Consider the following 19,330-nt stretch of genomic DNA (forward strand, 5'->3'; position numbering starts at 1 on the left):
CACAAGGGAGTGGAAATCTACCCAGCACATGCGCAGCTGCCTTGTTTGTTTGTTAGAGCACAGGACATCAGCGCTATCTTGTAATGGCGAATGTGAGGGCGGCTCCCCACAGGGTAGGGCGAAGTAAGACAAAGGAGCTCACCTTCCACAGCAATCGCACTTTCCTGTCTCCATTCATGTCAGCTGGTTCCAGAATTCTCCACAGGTCCACGACATGTGGAACTGAAAACAACAAGAGGAAGCTCATGACTGACAGAAGAGGGATGCAGCAGTGGGTGGAGAAGCACCGAGCCGCTGGATACCCTGCCCTTGGGAAGGAGACGCTTGAGGGGACCAATAAGGCAGAGAGGAGAGAGTGAGCTTTACAGTGCTCAACAAGGTCTTCATTCTGTGGTTGAAGGACTGGAATCAACCGTAGTTCAAAATAACAGCACACTGGTATGATAACCTAATTATATTATATATCGGGGAGGGAGGACAGAATATACTCCACTGGAATTCACCTGGTCTCCTAAAGTTGGATGGATTTACACCATCCTACGCCCTCTGAGATTTGACACCTGTATACATTAGTACAATATCCCTTCCATCTGCAATCAGACACATACTAGTACTACTACTAATGACCAACAGTGGCAACAGCTAACGTCTAGCAAGCACCACTGCACTAAGTATTTTACCTGGATGAGCTCATTTAATCCCTACAGTCCTGTCACAGTGGGGATTTGACATCATTATCCTCATAGAGAAAGTATGTATATTATCCAATTATACAAGTTTTTAAGGAATACAGCTGGAATTTAAGTCTACTTCTGTATCATATGGATAGATATTTAAATACTTAAATACCCATAGCTAGTTCTAATCATCAATAGGTTGAAAGAAAAAATGGTAACTTCAATTTGGCTTAGAACTTTTCAAAGTGTTTTAAGGTTTTAGATTGTGTGAATTAGATAACTAGCATTCCATTATGAAATGGGAAATATTTGGTTTGTGAGTTGGAAAACAAGAACTTAGGACTTTCTGGGGTTTAGGTCATCCATTCACCACCACCCCTTTCTCAGGTCCTGAAAAAAAAAATGAAGATAAACAACATCAGAATGTCCCACTCAGAGCCAGAGTCCTGGGATGATGTGTTAGGGCTGATCTGCTTCAGTCAGCAGATAGCAGATAGCTGAGCTAGAAGAAATAATAACTTACAGTGCCGACAGCAAAGAATGTTGAAGACAGTGACATGAGGACATCCTGGACTGAGAAGCAGGCGCAGCTGGAGACTGAGCTGTGCTAGCACCATGAAAGAAAAGTGACCACCACAGCAAGATCTGGACACGCTCTAACCACACTCTGGGTATTATTTAATCACTAAATTACCTGGCGAAAGGTGTCACTCGGGAAGAGGACAGTTTGGGTCAGAATGGGAAGGTTCATTCTGGTGTTTTACAGAGAGAGCTCGGCTCAGTCATCGCACCGTTTAGCCATTTCTTATTGTGTACTTTATGTGCAGTTTTTTTTTTTTTTTTTACCTGTAGATATTCGTATTGCTTAAGCAGTTTGAGAAGGTGTCTGTAGAATGTATGCCAAATGCATACAAGGTCTGGTCCTAACACATTAGCGTGTGATTTTGGATTTTCTGTGGTCTCTTTCCCACATTACCAGACCATGGCATGTAAGAATCTTAGATGAGGATACCAATCCCCCAATGGATGCATGAAGCTACATCCATGAAGAGAAAGTTACAGACTAAATTGGAACACCTCCAATGGGGAATACAAATTCAGAAGGTATCAGGCAGGTTCCTGAATCTAACCAAAAGGTTAACTGTGACAAGTATTTGATCCTTCCAAGTTGGTTTCCTGGACACTCAATCAGGAACAGGAAGAAATAAATCCCAGACCAGGTGTATGGAGGTTGATTCCGGAGACCAGCTATGGGAGGTGACTTTGTGCAGCCTGTTTCTTTCTTTCCTTTGCTGTCATTAAAGATAGGACCTGTTTTCTTGTATTATCACAAACTTAATGTAGTTAGGAGCCATCCTTAAGACATGTATAGCTTCAACTTGTCATAGGATGCCTTCCAAGAATATAATGCTACTTCTAGAGTCTAAGAATCTCCTAACAGTATGAGAGATGAGATCCTATATCTCTGGGTACACAAGACTGCTGTGGTAACTTAGACATCTGAGGAGTCTAGCTCATTCCCTGGGGCTTAGCAGATATCACTAATGTTTCATGGAGAGGGGTCCTCCACACACTTTAGGTCCTGGCTTCCCAAGAATTCACGAATCCCAATCCCATGTGTCAAACCTCACTGAGACTCAACCCAGGAAACCCTACTCCAGAATAAGCAGATGAGGATCAGTAGAGAGGGGCTTGCCTTCCTCCATAGTTATTCCGGTTTCTTCTTTGCTCCACTTGCTCCAATATCTTGAGTCACTGAACTTGAATCGTAGAGCCAGGACATGTTCTGTGAAAGCCTGAAGTCCTGTGAGGTTGCAGACCCATTTACAGTTCTCGAAATTGACTTCTGTCTGTAAGACAGAACGGACTCTAAGCAGGAATGGAGATAGCATGTATTCCCTTTCTGCTTCTCAGCGTCAGCTGTGGTGCTTTCTTGCCGAGTCAAGTCACACCCACACTAGGTATGGTTCACATCCCAAATCACCATCCTCCTCATCTCCATTTGCTAGTTGGAAGTTTGTGTGACAGAGGCTTAGTGTCCACTACTCTGAGGGGTACAATGCAGAGTCCAAAGACCTAGGGGCTACCCAGCCTTTGGCTTAAACTCCAAGATGATTCTGATCCCCATAAATCTAGCAAAGTAAAGCATAATAAACAAGCATGAAAAGCAGATAGATGATTGTCATGAAGAAGTGGCTAACCCTACCTACAACAGTAGTTTTCAACCTTCCAAACACTAGGACCCTTTAACAGTTCCTCATGTTGTGGTGATCCCCAACCATAAAATTATTTTATGGTACTTTATAACTGTAGTTTTGCTACTGTTATGAATCTTAATGTAAATATTTGGTATGCAGAGTAGCTGATATGTAACCCCCAATGAGGTTGTTAACCATGCTCTAAGCACAGGCCGTCATCAGGAACGGGTAAGGAGAAAGCTCTGACAGACGATTGGATGTTCTGTTCCTGATTTGGGTGGGATCAGACAAGAATGCTGACTTAGTAACAATTTATTAGATGCAATGTATATTTTGTTCACTTAAAATATGTTATCTATTTCATAAAGATTTAAGAAATATCTAAAGTGACCAAATAATAGTTTCTGGTGGCCGATACTCCAATATATAAAACAGGGCATAAATGCAAAACCAAATTTCTAATTCTTCAGTGTGTCATTGTGCTCAGAATACAAAATGTATATGGTAGAATGTACTCCCAAGCTAAAAGGTACAAATGAAAAATGGGGAAATAGAATAGTTACCATCAATATTTTTCTGTTTTCCATGTAAAAAGTGAAAAATGCAATTCCGGATGAACAAAAGTTGTCAGTAAGTCCCCTCCTTAGGTCTCTAGTGGAAAGACCACACTGGGATAACTTACCCAGCGGCTACTGTTGACAGTTCTGAACCGAAGCATGCACGTTAAGGGAAACCTACGAGTCTTTTCACGGGGTTTCCATTGTATCTGGAACATTTTATTAAAAATTGGATTCACACTTAAAATTATAGGTGGTTCAGTTTTTGCTGAAAAACAAAAACAAAAACCATACGATCTTCATATTTACAGACAGATGAGAAGATACTAAGTGTCTACCCAGAGTTGAGAGCACAATAAGCCTAGAGCGTCAAAGGCCGTCCACATTCTGTGGTCCACTCTACACAGATGCATTAGCAAGGCAGTGGAAAGACAGTGCCACTCTCCCAAGGCCTGTACCAATGGGAACAGGATACCCAGCAACAAGCGGATTGCTCCTATGATTTCTTTGCAGATCAGTCCTTTACTCAATGCCAACCACCATGATGGCAAAACATGATAATACATTCATCAGCAAAGCGTGGCTTACAGAATAAACTACAACTGAATTAGAGACTGTTTAGCCATCTAGCACATCTACATTTTATCTTTAGAAACTGTCTAAATATGTGTAGAGAGAATCATTATCTGTCAATAAAAAAAGCTGATGGCCAATGAGCTGAGGCAGGAAATAGAAGGTGGGACATTGTCAGGAAGAGAGAGGATTCTGGGAAATAGAGTTTAAAGAGAAGAGAGTCACAGGGGTCAAAATGAGAGAGGAGACAGGGAGGAAGACCAAGGAGATTGACATAAATTAGCAGCAAGAGGTATTTAGAGATGCTGAGGAGATGATAAGGAAGAAGCAGACAGGGACTAAAGAAGAGGTAACTAACCAAGTGACAAACACAGAATAGATTAAATAGATAAATAAGTTAAGAGATACTCAGACACCAAGAAGCACTTGCCAACAGGATCCTGGTCTGACTGTTCCCTGAGAGGTCCTACCAGCACCTGACTAATACAGACATAATTACTAACAGCCAACCATCAGACTGAGCCTGGGGACCCCAATGGAGGAGTTAGGGGAAGGACTGAAGGAGCTGAAGGGTATTGCAACCCCACAGGAAGAACAATATCAGCTAACCTGACCACCCAGAGCTCCCAGGGACTAAACCACCATCCAAAGAGTACACATGGAGGGAGTCATGGCTCCAGCCGCATATGTAGCAGAGGATGGTCTTATCTGACACCAATGGGAGGAGACACCCTTGGTCCTGTGAAGGCTTGGTGCCCCAGAGTTGGGGGGTGCTAGAGCAGTGAGGTAGGAATGGGTGAGTGGGTGGAGGTGCACCCTCACAGAGGCAAAAGGGAGTGGGAGAGGGGGGATGGGATACGGGGTTTGTGGAGGGGTGATCGGGAAGGGAGATATCACTTGAAATATAAATGAATAAAATGATTAATAATAATAATAAAAGAGCTAGTTAGAGAATGAGCCAAAGTTTATGGTGTAGGTATTTCATAAAAATTAATTAGTCTCAGAGTCACTGCTGTTGGGAACTATGTGGTTAGGAAGAAAAATCAAATTTACCTTTTTACAGATATGTGTTATAGTAACATAAAGCTGACCGATATAGTTAACACCATATGAACAAAATAACTAACAAAGGAGGCTAGAGACACGGCTCAGTGGTTAAGAGTGCATAGTGCTACTGTAGAGGACCCAAGTTCAGTTCCCAGCACCCATATCTGACAGCTCACTGTCACCTTTAGCTCCAGTTCCAGCAGCATTCAACACCTTTGGCCTCCACAAGCACCTGTACTCATGTGCATAGACCCACACACATAATTAAAATTAAGAAAAAGACACCTTTTGAAAAGTGAGCTCAATGGGCCAGGCATGGTAGTACATGCTTATAATCCTATCATTTGAGAGGTAGAAGACATGAGAATCAGGGGTTCACATTTAGTCCTGCCTATATAGTGTGAGGCCAACCTATCCCAAAACACTAAAATCAAACAAACAAAGCAATTACTTAGAATAAACCAACTACCAAAATGTAGCAATTTATAAACCTTAGAAGAAAACACAGAAATAAACTAGCGATTGGAATGATTTCTTTCTTAGATGTAATACCTGAAGCACAAACAATGACAGAAACAGATGCATTGATTTCATCAAACTTGTTTTGTTGTCTAAAGCATCACCATCAAGAAATTTTAAACATCATTCAAACAAAGGGTGTTAGGAGACTTTTAATCTCAGAGCTGTGGGTTCATGCCCTATGTTGGGCACCAATTATTAGTGCAAATTTAAAAGTGGCACTTTTTTCTCTAACCTGGTTAGGTCTCAAATAATTGAGACAGAGACTATTAGATTTATTCAACAAGCTTTAAGGCCAGTAATGAGCAGATATCAATCCATTCTAATCCTCTAAACTAATCTGGCTACTTCCCAACCAGGATCCCTGAGATATTCTCATTTTAGTGCTGGTCTGGCTCTCTCTGCTCCATGTGTGTTCTCACGGCAGCTTCTGGACCCTTACCTCATGGCAAATCCTCTTTTCCTCTCTTTCTTCTTCTCTCCTGGCTTTAGTTTTAAATTAAGGAGCAAGGTTTGCACAACAAAAGCTGGTATACATCAGAATTCCTTTGTCTTGAGGCAACTAGACCTTGTGATACAGAATTTAGGGCTGGGATTAGAAGTACAGCCCTATTCTCTCCTCTGCCCAGCCATTGTATGATCAGCTTTTAATTGACCAATCAGAATAATTGGGGAGCAATGTTTACCCAACACTGAGACAGGAGATTCTTAGAATAAGCATTACAATGCTATGTCTGGATTGCAACCAGATATGGGGGCACAGAAATCAGCATTTGAATAACACAAGGATACTCTTTACACATTACACAATAACATTTTACCAACATTTCCCCCTTTTAGTCCAATAAAAAGCTCTTTCTCTTACAATAACAAGCAATATATAATATTTATTCCAAATATAAAGAAAACTTTAAAACATAATATAACTGGGAAGGGGGAGGAATCTGTGGGGGGGAGGGGGGTGCCGGGGGGTGGTCAAGAAAGGGTAATGGGGGTAAATATAAACAAAATATATTTTATATAAGTAATTCTTAGTTATAATTAGTATAGCTAATAAAATACTTTTAAAAGACTTAAAAATACTTTTAAAAGCTAGGCAGTGGTGGTGCATGTCTTTAATCCCAGCACTTGGGAGGCAGAGGCCAGCCTGGTCCACAGAGTGAGTTCCAAGGTAACCAAGACTACACAGAGAAATCCAGCCTTGAAAAAAACCAAACCAACCAAACAAACAAACAAACAGAAATAAAAAGACAATAAAAAGGAACACCATTTTTAAATGAGACATTAGTCATTGCAGATGCCAAAATGTGAATCAGGACCACAATGAGATACCACTTCACATTCACCAGGACAACCTTTAAAAAAGGGACAAAATGCATCAGTGAAGATATAGGGAAACTGGAACCTTTATCATAAGCCCATGAGAATGGTAAATGGTACAATCACTTTGACGAAGTTTGGTAAATCTTCAAGGAGTTGAACTAAGTTACTACGTGACACAGACATTGCAGTAGGTATGGATCTGAGGAAGTTTAACAAAGTTTCAAGCAAAAGTTTATAAATATTCACAGATACACTCACTCTTCATTGTAATCAAAAAGTAGAAACAACCTAGATCAGTATTAACTGACAAATGGATAAACATAATGATATATCTATCCCATAGACTACAATTCAACCTTAAGAAGGGAGTAATACAGGACAGACCCTGAAAACATTCTAGAAGCCGGACTTTTTTTTTTTAAGGGCACATGTTATACAGTTCTATTCATATAAAATGTTCCTAATAGGCAAATCCGTAGTGCTAAGAAAGAAAAAAAAAATACAGGTTGAACTTGCTAGATGTTAGAAGAAAAAGTAAATAAATGGTTGGGGACTTGTTACTGATAAGAATGAAGTTTCCTGACTACACTGAACTTAATCCTATTTCTGAATTTAGTGGTGATATTTGCACAACTTTGTACATATAATAAATCCACTGAATTGCATACTTTAGTGTTTTGAATTTATTACATATTAATTGTATTTAAATAAACCAGTTACTTTAAATTACATGGCAAAAATTGACTTTTGACAAAAGTTTGAAAGATCACAATTGGAGACACTTTTTTGAAAAAACAAAACACACAAACAAACAAAAAACCCAAGAGCTCCTCATTTCTTTCATTGCCGCAATGGCATGTTGGAGAGGGGGGCCAAGGTTATTTCTCTGAGAACCATTTATGTTACATACTGCAAAAGAGATTAGCGGTCAGCAAGATATCTCTTGTTTATTGTTCTTTTTTCTCCTCATTTAATTAATTCTTTCCTTCCTCTCCCTTCTTTTTGCCCTTTCTTTCTCCCTCCCCATCTTCCTCCTTCCTTAATACTCACATCTATTATTGGCCCTGTTATGGTAAATATTATTTGCATGTTTCTACTCCACCTAAGATTATTTAGTTCCCAAATAAAAGACACAAAACCTTTATATTTATAATAGTCTTAAAGCGTTAGAGCTGGGCAAATAACAGCCTTCTATGCTATTTTTTTCTATTTCCCTTTTAATAATCCCAAAATTTCACTTGCCATGTTCCACCTGGGCCACTTCTACTCCAATTGGCTGGACCTCATGGCCCTGAGCTCATGATCCACCTACCCTAAGGCACCTTTTTCCTTCTCCTTCTCTTTCTCCTCAAGGTCTCTTCTCAGACCCCTCTCTCTTCTGCCTACCTTTCTTCTGCCTAGCTACAGGATATAGGTGTCTTTACTCAACCAACCGTTTTAAATTAAGGAGCATGGTTTGCACAACAAAAGCTGGTATACATGAGAATTCATTTGTCTTGAGGCAACTAGACCTTGTGATACAGAATTTAACATTACAATACATAGCAATAGACCAAACCTCCACAGGCCCCAGGTATATATCAATTATTCCCTCACACTCTGAGTCTACATTTGAACCTAAAGATTCCTTTATTAGGGGAAGGAAGTTGGAAGAGCCATTACTCCAATGTCCCTACATAGGTACCATCAACTACTTACCTATGGAGGTTAAATGCCAATATGTGATGTCAGATTTAGCTTTACCATCTCCATTTTGAGCTTCTACTTGAACACTGCAGTTGTCTGGGGGCATTGCACAGGAAAGGGGAAAAGAATATGAAGGCTCTGTAGCATTGACAGTGCAATTGCTTTTTCCATAGGAGCTTTAAAAGAAGAAGGAATTTAACATGAGTTTGAAAACAAAATCACACTTAGATGGTCTAAGAATCATTTGTGACTTCTGCTCCGGGTTTCTCAGGGAATTAGGTGGGGATTTGGTGCATCTGCCAAGGGTACCTGCTTCCTGCCTGCCTGAGATGCTGTGAGCCACACAGACCCCGCAAAGCATATGATGGTGCCTTCCTACTATAAGAGAGAACAGATTGCTCGAAGTCCAGGTTACAATCAACCCTGTAGAATGGCAATTCATTCCTACTTTAAGAAATAATCAACAGAGCCGGGCGTGGTGGCGCATGCCTTTAATCCCAGCACTTGGGAGGCAGAGGCAGGCAGATTGCTGAGTTTGAGGCCAGCCTGGTCTACAGAGTGAGTTCCAGGACAGCCAGGACTACACAGAGAAACCCTGTCTCGAAAAAACAAAACAGAAAGAAAGAAAGAAAGAAAGAAAGAAAGAAAGAAAGAAAGAAAGAATCAACAGATTGTTCAAATTCCATATTAGAATCAAAATATTAAGAATTCATCCTTTCAAAGCTGTCAGTGGTGGTGCATGCTTTTAATCCCAGCACTCCATTGGCAGAGACAGGTAGATTTCTGTGAGTTCAAAGCTAGCCTGCTCTACAGTAAGTTCCAGGACAGAGTTACACAGAGAAACCTTGTCTTCTCCCTCAAAAAATTTAAAACACCAGAGGATTTGCTAAATAAATTATTGCAAGTATAACTAATATTTATTTTTATTTTATTTTAATTTTTTAAGATTTATTTATTTATTTATTATATGTAAGTACACTGTAGCTGTCTTCAGACACTCCAGAAGAGGGCGTCAGATCTTGTTATGGATGGTTATGAGCCACCATGTGGTTGCTGGGATTTGAACTCCAGACCTTTGGAAGAGCAGTCGGGTGTTCTTACCCACTGAGCCATCTCACCAGCCCCATAACTAATATTTAAAATACCTCACCTTCTAATTCAGGATATATATCATGTGCAGAATAATCACCATTTTAGAAAAACATATTTATGTGATGTGTCAGAGGTGCTTGGAAAGCTCTTCATAGAAATGCTTAAATGATTGTCTTTTGACAATGCAACTAAAAATGTGTATGTTTCAAGCTGAATTTTTTATCATTTGCATATAATGTTTTTAAAAACTCATTAAGATAGGTAGCTGTGCATACAGACAGATAACAGATAAAAGACAGATTAGAGAGATGATAGATGACAGAAAGAGGGTAGGTAGATGTGGTGATCTGAATGAGAATTTCCCCATAGGTTCATACATATGTAAGCTTAATCCCCAGTGGATGAACCATTTGGAAAGAATTAGGAGGCGTGGCCTGTTGCAGGAGGTGTATCACAGGGGGTGGGCTTTGAGGACCAGTGTATGTGTGTCTCCCCTTCTCTCTTGTCCACCTCTCTCCCATCTCCCCCTCCCTTTCTTGCTGCTGTACATATGGATCAGAATGTAAAGTTCTCAGCTGCTGCTTCAGGCCATGACTGTGCTTCCCACCATGGTGATAATGCCCTGACCTTCTAAAACTAGAAGCAAGCTCCCAGATAAATTCTTGCTTTTATATGAGTTGCCTTGGCCAAGGTGTCTCTTCATAGCAACAGAATAGTAAGACAAGAGACAGGTAATATATGACAGATAATGATTGATGACTGATGGTGAACTGATAGACCCTCTCAATTGTTAGTCTCGCATCATTAACAGGAATCGGGTGGGTGGGTATCAGAGCACGGTTCAGGAACAGAAGCATGTGAGGAGAGTATGGAGCACTTCCAAGACACTCTGAGGAAACAAGGCAAAGAGTCTTGTGACCTCAGTTTCTTTAAAACACAGAATTGTCCTTGGAATGTGTTTTCATGCTCCTCCCAGGTGTAGCAGATAGGAGCGAGTTTACTTCAAATTACTCATTATTGCTTACTGTATTATTCAATTAAATATTTAAGCTACCCTTTATCTGCCTGTAGGGGAACATGTTTTTGCCACACGTGATGTGCCCTTGTGACTGTATAAAGCTTGAACTCATGAGACTTACTCACGTGACTTGTCTTAACCCTCAGAGAGTAGTCTGATGTATTTGTCTGATACTCTGGATAAGGTTGGCTACTTCATGAGACTTTAGTCCACCTCATTCATCAGCTCCATCCTTCCCGGTGCCTGCCTCTAGAGCAGTGTCAGGTGGGCGCAGCCGTAAGCCACGTGGTTCTCAGGTTGTGGAGCTGAAGCAGAACTGAATAGGAGGCTCAGCTTGCAAGTTGTGCTAGGGAAGGATGAAGCTCAGATACATGGGATCTGAGGATCAGAAAGGACCTCGAGGGTTTCTGATGCAAAAAAAAAAAAAAAAAAAAAAAAAAAAAAAAAAATGGTTCCCAGGGTAGTGTTGTGTCATGATAAACACAGGCACAGGTCTCACAGGGTGAAATAAATCACAAAGGAAACTGAAAGTGTGGACTGCGACGGTTGCTAGTGCTATGGCTTGTGTTTGCAGGGATTCACTAACTGCACCCTTTCTCGTCTTTCCCACACTACCAATATCTTTGAAGTCTCCACTTAAAAATACCATCCACCTCTTCTCTCTTCCCCAGGGCAAGGATTTGTTCTTTTCTTTTCTTCTTTTGTAAATGTAAACTAGACTTCTCTTTGAGTGCATACATATGTGAACACACAAAGACAGACTGACAGACAGACAGACACACACACCTCCACCACCACCGCCACAACCACCACCATCCTTCTAATAATTGGCTCTCTACTTGAAATAGAGAAAAAAAAAAAATCCATCTCAAAATAATCTCGAGCCTGAGTAATTTTGTTTGTAGGGGAATACAAGTGAACAGTTTTATTAGCTTTCTTAGAAAAAAAAATTAAAACATGCACATACTGAAACACTTGGCTTATGGTTAGAACTGTAGGGTTTTTTGTTTGTTTGTTTTGTTTTTGCTTGTTTTTTGTTTTTTTTTGTTGTTGTTGTTGTTTGGTTTCTTGAGACAGGGTTTCTCTGTATAGCCCGGGCTGTCCTGGAACTCACTCCGTAGACCAGGCTGGCCTCAAACTCAGAAATCTGCCTGCCTCTGTATCCCAAGTGCTGGGATTAAAGGCGTTCGCCATCACACCCAGCGGCAGAACTGTAGTTTTTAAATGATAAAAAATTGTATTCTAATGGAACTGTAGTCAAAAGGGGATACTTGAGGTGCGAAGAAAAGTCAGTGGCCACTGAACTGACAGACAGTCCCATAGAGTCAGTGGCAGACTGAGGCAAGTCCTTTTAGCTCAAAGCCACAGCCATTACATCCAGACCCATGACAACAAAACAGACACATAGAGCTAGAAAGAGGAGGAGTAAGACCACATATGGTAAATGAAGACTTTCCCATCATGCTCCTAACTGGAGACCACTCTTAGCAACCCTGGCATCTCTGATAATAGACTATAGTCCTCCATCTTCGGGTTCAATCCTGTCAGCATGTCTGCAAGGAACCCACTTCACTGATGTAGCTGTTACCCACAAGTTATTGAGGAATGTCATCATTCCTAAGTAACTTGACTCAGGGGTGAATCAGAAGCCCCGCCTCCTGCTGAGAGCACACACACACACACACACACACACACACACACACACACACACACACCACAGAGTTCCCACACTTACTAAGTCAAAGTTACAATGTAGCTGGTATCATTGGTTTCCTTCTCTGGTCTCCAAGTGCAAGTCAGATTTCTGTCGAAGTAAAAGACGCAGGAAATGTTCTCTGGCTTAGTCGGCAGAACTAGGGAAAAGTCATAGAATCACGACTTCAGAACACAAGAACCATTGCTGGCACTTCACACTTTAATCAGTGCCTTCCAAATCGCATTTGCTAAGCAGAGGAGATTCTCCTAACCCAGTGGTTCTCAGCCTTCCTAATACTGCAGTCCTTTAGTGCAGTTCCTCATAATGTGGTGACCCCCCCAACCATAAAATTATTTTTGTTGGAACTTCATAACTGTAATTTTGCTGCTGTTATGAGTTGTAATGTAAATATATGATATGCAGGACATCTGAAGCTACCCTTGTGAAAGGGGTTGCGACCCATGGGTTGAGAACCACTGTCCTGACCAGACTCAGGAAAAGTCTGTTACTTAAGTTACTGCCTTTGAAGAGATGTCCACTTTTAGGAAAAATGCATTTTACAGACCTAATAAAAATAAACACATAGAGTCAGGTAGTAGTATACACACTTTTAATTCTAGCACTAGGGAGGCAAAGGCAAGCAGATCTCTGAATTGACGCCAGTGGTTCCAGGGCAGCTAGGGCTACACAGAGAAACCCTGTCCCCCAAAAAACAAAACAGCAATAAGAACAACAACAAAAACTCACTTCGAAGCAAAAGTTGTTTAAAGTAAACATTAGATGTGGTGAACTGTTAATCAAGGCATCAAATGAACCACTCAGAGTAACTAGATTATGAATATGGACATAAGAAAAATTCAAAAATTCAATCTGCACTACATCTTGGTGCACGATGTTTGCATGTCTGTAGCTGATATTCTTGGTAGTTCCCTAAGGGACAGGAAAAGCACAAACTGTCTCATCCAGAACAAAGCTCTCGTGCCCTACTGGGTCCCTCTCTTAGTCAGAGTTTTACTGCTGTGAACAGACACCATGACCAAGGCAACTCTTATACGGACAACATTTCATTGGGGGCTGGCTTACAGGTTCAGAGGTTCAGTCCATTATCATCAAGGTGGGGAGTATGGCAGCATCTAGTCAGGCATGGTCCAGGCAGAGCTGAGAGTTCTACATCTTCATCTGAAGGTTGCTAGTGGAAGACTGGCTTCTAGGCAGCTAGGGTGAGGGTCTTAAACCCACATCCACAGTGACACACCTACTCCAACAAGGCCATACCTCCTAATAGTACCACTCCCTGGGCCAAGCATATACAAACCACTACAGTTCCTAAATAGTAGAATTTACATATTAATAAACAGTAGTGGGGATGAATTACATTGTCAGAATATGATCCAAGAATGGCATTGTATGAGGAAAATTCTGAGTGCTTGTGAAAAAACTCCAAGAAAACAAGAATTCTGTGGCCTCGGTTTCTTCAAAGCATGAAACCGTTCTTGGAATGTGTTGTTTACTTCCGATTATTCATTTCAACTGGTTATTGATTAATTCTTATGTGCCTCTATGGAAAAGCATGTTTTTGCCACATATCCTTGTGATTGGACATTTTACTCATGTGACCCTTCTTTTTTTTTTTTNTTTTTAAAGATTTATTTATTTATTATATGTAAGTACACTGTAGCTGTCTTCAGACACTCCAGAAGAGGGAGTCAGATCTTGTTAAGGATGGTTGTAAGCCACCATGTGGTTGCTGGGATTTGAACTCTGCACCTTTGGAAGAGCAGTCGGGTGCTCTTACCCGCTGAGCCATCTCACCAGCCCTCATGTGACCCTTCTTAACCCTCAGAATATAAATTGTCTGATGCTCTGAGTAAAGTCAGCTACTGCGTGAGGTTTCAGTCCACCTCAGTTGTTGGCTCCATTCTCTAGATCCTACAGCCTCTAGAGAGGTGACATTACATCCTAATTTTTCACTGACTTATGCACAATTTTATTTCATCATGAATGTAGTTGATAAACTGCAGAAATGGAATCATTACCTTTGACTTTTAAATTTTTTTATAAATTTTTACATTTTATTTCAGTTGTAGATAGCATGAAATATAAAATACAATGTCATAATTTCTCGATTAAGGTCATGATTGGATCAGCTTATTATTGGTCATAAATTAATCATTAGATCTTACTATTTAGAATTAGTGTCATAAATTTTTCTTTTTTAAAAAATTTGATTTCTAATATGTATAGATTCCTTTGTAATCTTAGATTGTGTTGTTTTGGGTGGGGTTTTTGCACTGATATATTATTTTGAGAAGTGGGTTCATCAGCTATACCAGGTAATGATGGGTTTCTAATACATACACAAAAAGCTGAGGGAAATTTTATACTAAGGGCAATGTTCAACTGATAAACTCCTACTAATGTCTTTTGAATGTGTGACTAGATAACAGTCTTTAAGAGAAGGTATATTTCAGAGGGGAAATCGAGTCACAGTCACATATTAAATTAAAGCTTTAATGAATACTAGAAAAGAAGTCCCTATCAGACAAGGAATAGAAAAGGGTGGGTTGGGGAGATGGCTCCATGAGTAAGGGTGCTTCCTGCAGAAGCATGAGAACCTGGGTCGGTTTCTCAGCTGACATAAGAAGCTACACAAGGCCTGCAAACCAGCGCTGTGTGGGAAGGAGGACTCCTGGGCTCCGCTGGCCACCAGCCTAGCTCAGGGTCTCACAATAAAAATCTGAAGGAAACAAGGAAGAGAGTGAAAAAGCAGGACACCCACTGGTCTCTTCTGGCCTGGGTCTGAGCAGATGCAGCTGTACAAGCTCATATCATCCCCTCCCCCCACACACACATACATGCACACATACACATACATGCTCATAGGAGAGGAGGGAGGAGAAAAGGAGGGAGAGGTATTGGTGACTCATCCCTTCTAGCAAGGGCCAACCAAAGAGAAGGAGATTGGAATGAAAAGAGGGCATAGCAAAATAAACAGGCAAATGGGCTAACATCCCATTTTACAGGGCTCAGCATAAAAAGGTGGGGAAGTCTAGAAGAAGACAGATTTCAGTATTCATCACCAACACCAGCAAGGCATCTTCATCCTGAGTGGCAGAGGGGAGGCCTAGAGCAACCCCTTCAGGTGAACTGCCTATAGGTGAGTATAGCATCCAGGGATTCCGAATCTTTCTTGTGCTCCAGGATTGGGGGTGGGCTGAGGGTAGATCCAGAAGGCATGTGTACACAGAGGGACTTCCAGACCACACACAAACAACTTGGTGTAGATACAAACTTAATACCCCACTGCTCCGCTAAAGCCAGCTGACTCACAGTGACTAACAGAGGAGAGACTGGGCAATACCAGATGGGCCAGAGAAGACCAGTGGCGTGTAAGGACTCATTCCCGAAGACGCTAGTGTTAGGCAAATCCCACTCTAATGCCCAGACACCATCAGAAGAAAGAACAAGGGGATAGCAAGAATTTTGGAAGTGGAAGTTTTTACCCCAGAAAGACTGAGTTAACCCAAAGTTGCTGGAAACCAGAAGAAAGTGAGATAGGGCTAATGAATAGCCTTTAAGGCTCTTCAACTTCTCCCATTTATTTATTCCTGCCTGATTTTTCTTTCAGTCGACAGGAGACTTTGTTTAATTTAACTTAGAGAAAACAGTGGCGTTCTATTCCTCACTAATCTCTGAGCAATGCTGTCTGCACTCTAACTCTTTCAGAGAGATATTACTGTTTCCTAGGAAGGCAGAAAAGGGCTCCAGGATGAGTGACATTCATCCTTTTGTTTAGATTTTAGCATTTATGACTTTAAAGGGCTCTAGACATAAATGTTTATATACATACTTACTTATATGTTACTTCTATAACATGTACATGGTCCACATGCACAAAAGGAGACCCCGAACAGTGACAAAGGAGAATGAGAAAGAGCTAGATGCCTCTGATCCCCTCCTACAAGCTCTCTGTCCATACCCACCATTCAGTAGGTCAGTAAGAATCTCTATCTTCACAGCTTTGGTACCCAAAACCATGACAAAGATGGTGACTTGCAAGTTTAAATGCATAACAAGACCAAAATGAATTGAACTAGACCTAATTAATAGTCTGTGTTACATGGAGATTGGAAGGTGCAGAATGAACACATTCCACAAAGGGCCCACACAACTTAAGGCGTCCCCAGGGAGTCCTTGGGACAGCAGGCAGAATTTTAGCAGCCTGAATATTTCACAAGTGTCATGGGGAAAAATCTCGTAGAAGATGAACTAAGGGTCACCCAAACACTCCCAAGAGAAATGACTCATTTGCTGACTGATTCACTTCCTATCTCCAGGACTCAGAGAGCGCAGCATCACGTTTGTATGAGTGCACTTGTGTTTGCCGCATGAAGTGTGTACAGTGTATAGTGTGTGTGGTATACAGGGCTTGTGGGAGTGTACAGGATTCACATACACTGTGAACTCCAGCCGTAGCAATGGTGGATGGACAGAGAAAGGGAGACCTTGAAGTTCACTGCACAGACAGCCTAGCCTAGTCCTTGAGATCCAGATTCAATGAAGAACTTGTCTCTAAAAACAGGAAAGGAACTTCACATGACCCTTGGGCCTCCACACACATGTAGATGTACCCACATGCTTATTAACACGTACACATACCACACACAAGTATGAAATAACAACCCCAGTAATCGCAGCAGTAAGTTATCGACATGAAGACAGATATATAGGCTAATGAGACATTCATGGCCTAGAAGATAGCTCAGTCAAGAAAATTCTCCTTAAAATTTTCTAATCTGTTTTTGAAAAGCCAGAGTCTGGCATGGTGGCACCACCATGAGTATGTGGATCCTAGGGCAAGGCAAACCTGTGTGTAAGTTCCAAGCCAATGAGAAACCTTGTCTTTAAAAACCTCAAAAGTGGATGGTGACTTGTGACAAAGATTTCCTCTGGTCTCCAGACTCACATGCACTCCACACACACACACACAGACACACACACACACACACACACACACACACAGACACACACACACACACACACACACTNACACACACACACACACACACACACTGGAATAATAGAGGCAAAGAAAGACAAATATTACACAGCCTCCTTTGTGTACTTTAAAAAGGCTGACCTCATGGAAGAAGACACCAGAAGTGTGGGTAGTTAAAGAGGGGAGGACATATAGAAAGACACTTGTTAAAGTATATATAATTATAGCTGAATGCAAGTACTTCTTAACGTCAGAAACATGCAGATGTATAAGCCAGACCATAAAAGAGATGAGTAGTTCACTAGGGGTGGTGGGGAGGGGAGGATAGCTGAGGAAGGGGAAGCGAAAAGGAGAATGACTGTTAATCATTAAGGTTTCTTTTTTGGATGAAGAAAATGTTCTAAAACTGACTCTAGGTTTTTCTAAGGATCTGTATTTATGTATACCTGTGTTGGGGCATGCCCATGTAAGTGCTAGTACTTGCAGTGGACAGGGTCTGGGCTCCTCTGGAGCTGGGATTCCTGGTCATTGTGAGATGCTGGGAACTGAACTATGGTCCTTGCAAGAGCAGCAGTGTTCTGGATGCTGAGCCATCTCCTCTGCAGCACTAAAACTAGCCGTCGGTCACACTGCTGAACAGACCGAGAGCTTTTGGATCTTAATGTTCTCAACAGAACGGTCGGATATATGAATCTTATCTCATTAAAGCCAGATTTCGAAGACAAAGAAGCCGCTTTGGTTAACGTGTATTAAAATCCATAAGCAGAAGGCATCACATAAGTAGTTTCCAGAAATAAAAATGTCACCAGGTGTCGGGAAAAATGAAAATGGCACCAAAAGTTATTTTCCACCCAACCGGGTCTATTCGCATGGGGCTCTCTCTGTTCAGAGCTTGTTGCTTGCCATACACAGACATTTGATACAGGTATTACAGAAAGGTAGTATAAATGTTCTTCAGTGTCAGTATCTCTCCTTCCTGAACACAGAGGCAGATTTTACCTCCTTGGCCTGTTAAGACTAGGAATGGCCATGGGGCATGCCTTGACCATGTGACACGCAAGAAACAATTGCTGGTAAATTGCGTCTTCCTGCCTTTCAGTATTCAGCCCACAGAGAATTTTTTTTTTTTTTTTTTTACATCTTAATCTTTTTTTTAAACATAGGTTGTGATAAACTAAATTGCTCTTAGGTTGGCATGGTTTAGGTGTGATGAAGCTTTTGACATTGGCACAAGAAACTGTCATATACAAAGTCCAGTCTTGAGAACCACATAATAGAGTTACAAAAAAAATTGAAAAACCTATCTCATAAAGTAAGTTTACAATTTTATGCTGGGCTGTGTTTATAGCTAGCCCTTGGCTGTCTACTCTTTTGACATTTTGTCATGATATTATGCTCTGGAAATATGTTGGGTCTCATTCATAACTCTCCTGGAATGTATGGAGCCTCTGGACCAGATGTTGGACATGTCTGAATGCACTTGATCCTTATGAGGTCATCGATTACTTTAAGAATGCAACAAATCATCTCTCCAAATTCACACGTGCAAACGTATTTCTATTGTCGGCTCACACATGCAAGCTTGTGCCCATGCATGGGCACACACGTGCACTAAAACTGTCACGGATTCTACTCTTGTTTATCTGTGAATATTCAGAATCCCTTTGTTCCAAAGTTAAAAATTCTTCCCCCAAAACATATGAATTACATGACCCATGCATGAAAGGCTAACCTACCTGCCAGGCTGAATTCGCAGAGGAGAGAGAACACCCACAGTGCCAAGGTCCACATTATTCCAGAATTCACACCCAGAGGCTGGAGAGAGTTCAAAATGGCATCAGTCAAGAGAGGCTGCTTCCTGCTTCTCCTTAACAACGTTGACAGATTCTAGGCATTTGGGCAGGAAGGAGCTTCATTTCCATCCCACCCCCCCCCCCCCCCCCCC

The 19,330-nt window shown here is 41.2% G+C and overlaps 1 protein-coding gene across 2 annotated transcripts in view; it reads right to left on the minus strand.

The window, feature by feature from the left end:
- Il31ra (interleukin 31 receptor A) overlaps window positions 1-19,330 on the minus strand; it is a 58,484-nt gene that overhangs the window by 22,911 nt on the left and 16,243 nt on the right. Inside the window, exons 2-8 of one of the 2 annotated variants that reach the window (XM_021208539.1) lie at window positions 19,122-19,200; window positions 12,426-12,543; window positions 8,890-8,955; window positions 8,593-8,756; window positions 3,558-3,700; window positions 2,374-2,527; window positions 143-222 (exon numbers count right to left, since the gene is read on the minus strand). In XM_021208539.1, the coding sequence (XP_021064198.1) occupies window positions 143-222; window positions 2,374-2,527; window positions 3,558-3,700; window positions 8,593-8,686 (471 nt within the window). In that variant the 5' untranslated portion in view covers window positions 8,687-8,756; window positions 8,890-8,955; window positions 12,426-12,543; window positions 19,122-19,200. The remainder of the gene's footprint in view (window positions 1-142; window positions 223-2,373; window positions 2,528-3,557; window positions 3,701-8,592; window positions 8,757-8,889; window positions 8,956-12,425; window positions 12,544-19,121; window positions 19,201-19,330) is intronic. The other variant, XM_021208538.1, reaches the window with a different exon arrangement.

This window comes from Mus pahari, chromosome 11 (genome assembly GCF_900095145.1).
Source record: "Mus pahari chromosome 11, PAHARI_EIJ_v1.1, whole genome shotgun sequence".
NCBI classification, from domain to species: Eukaryota; Metazoa; Chordata; class Mammalia; order Rodentia; family Muridae; genus Mus; species Mus pahari.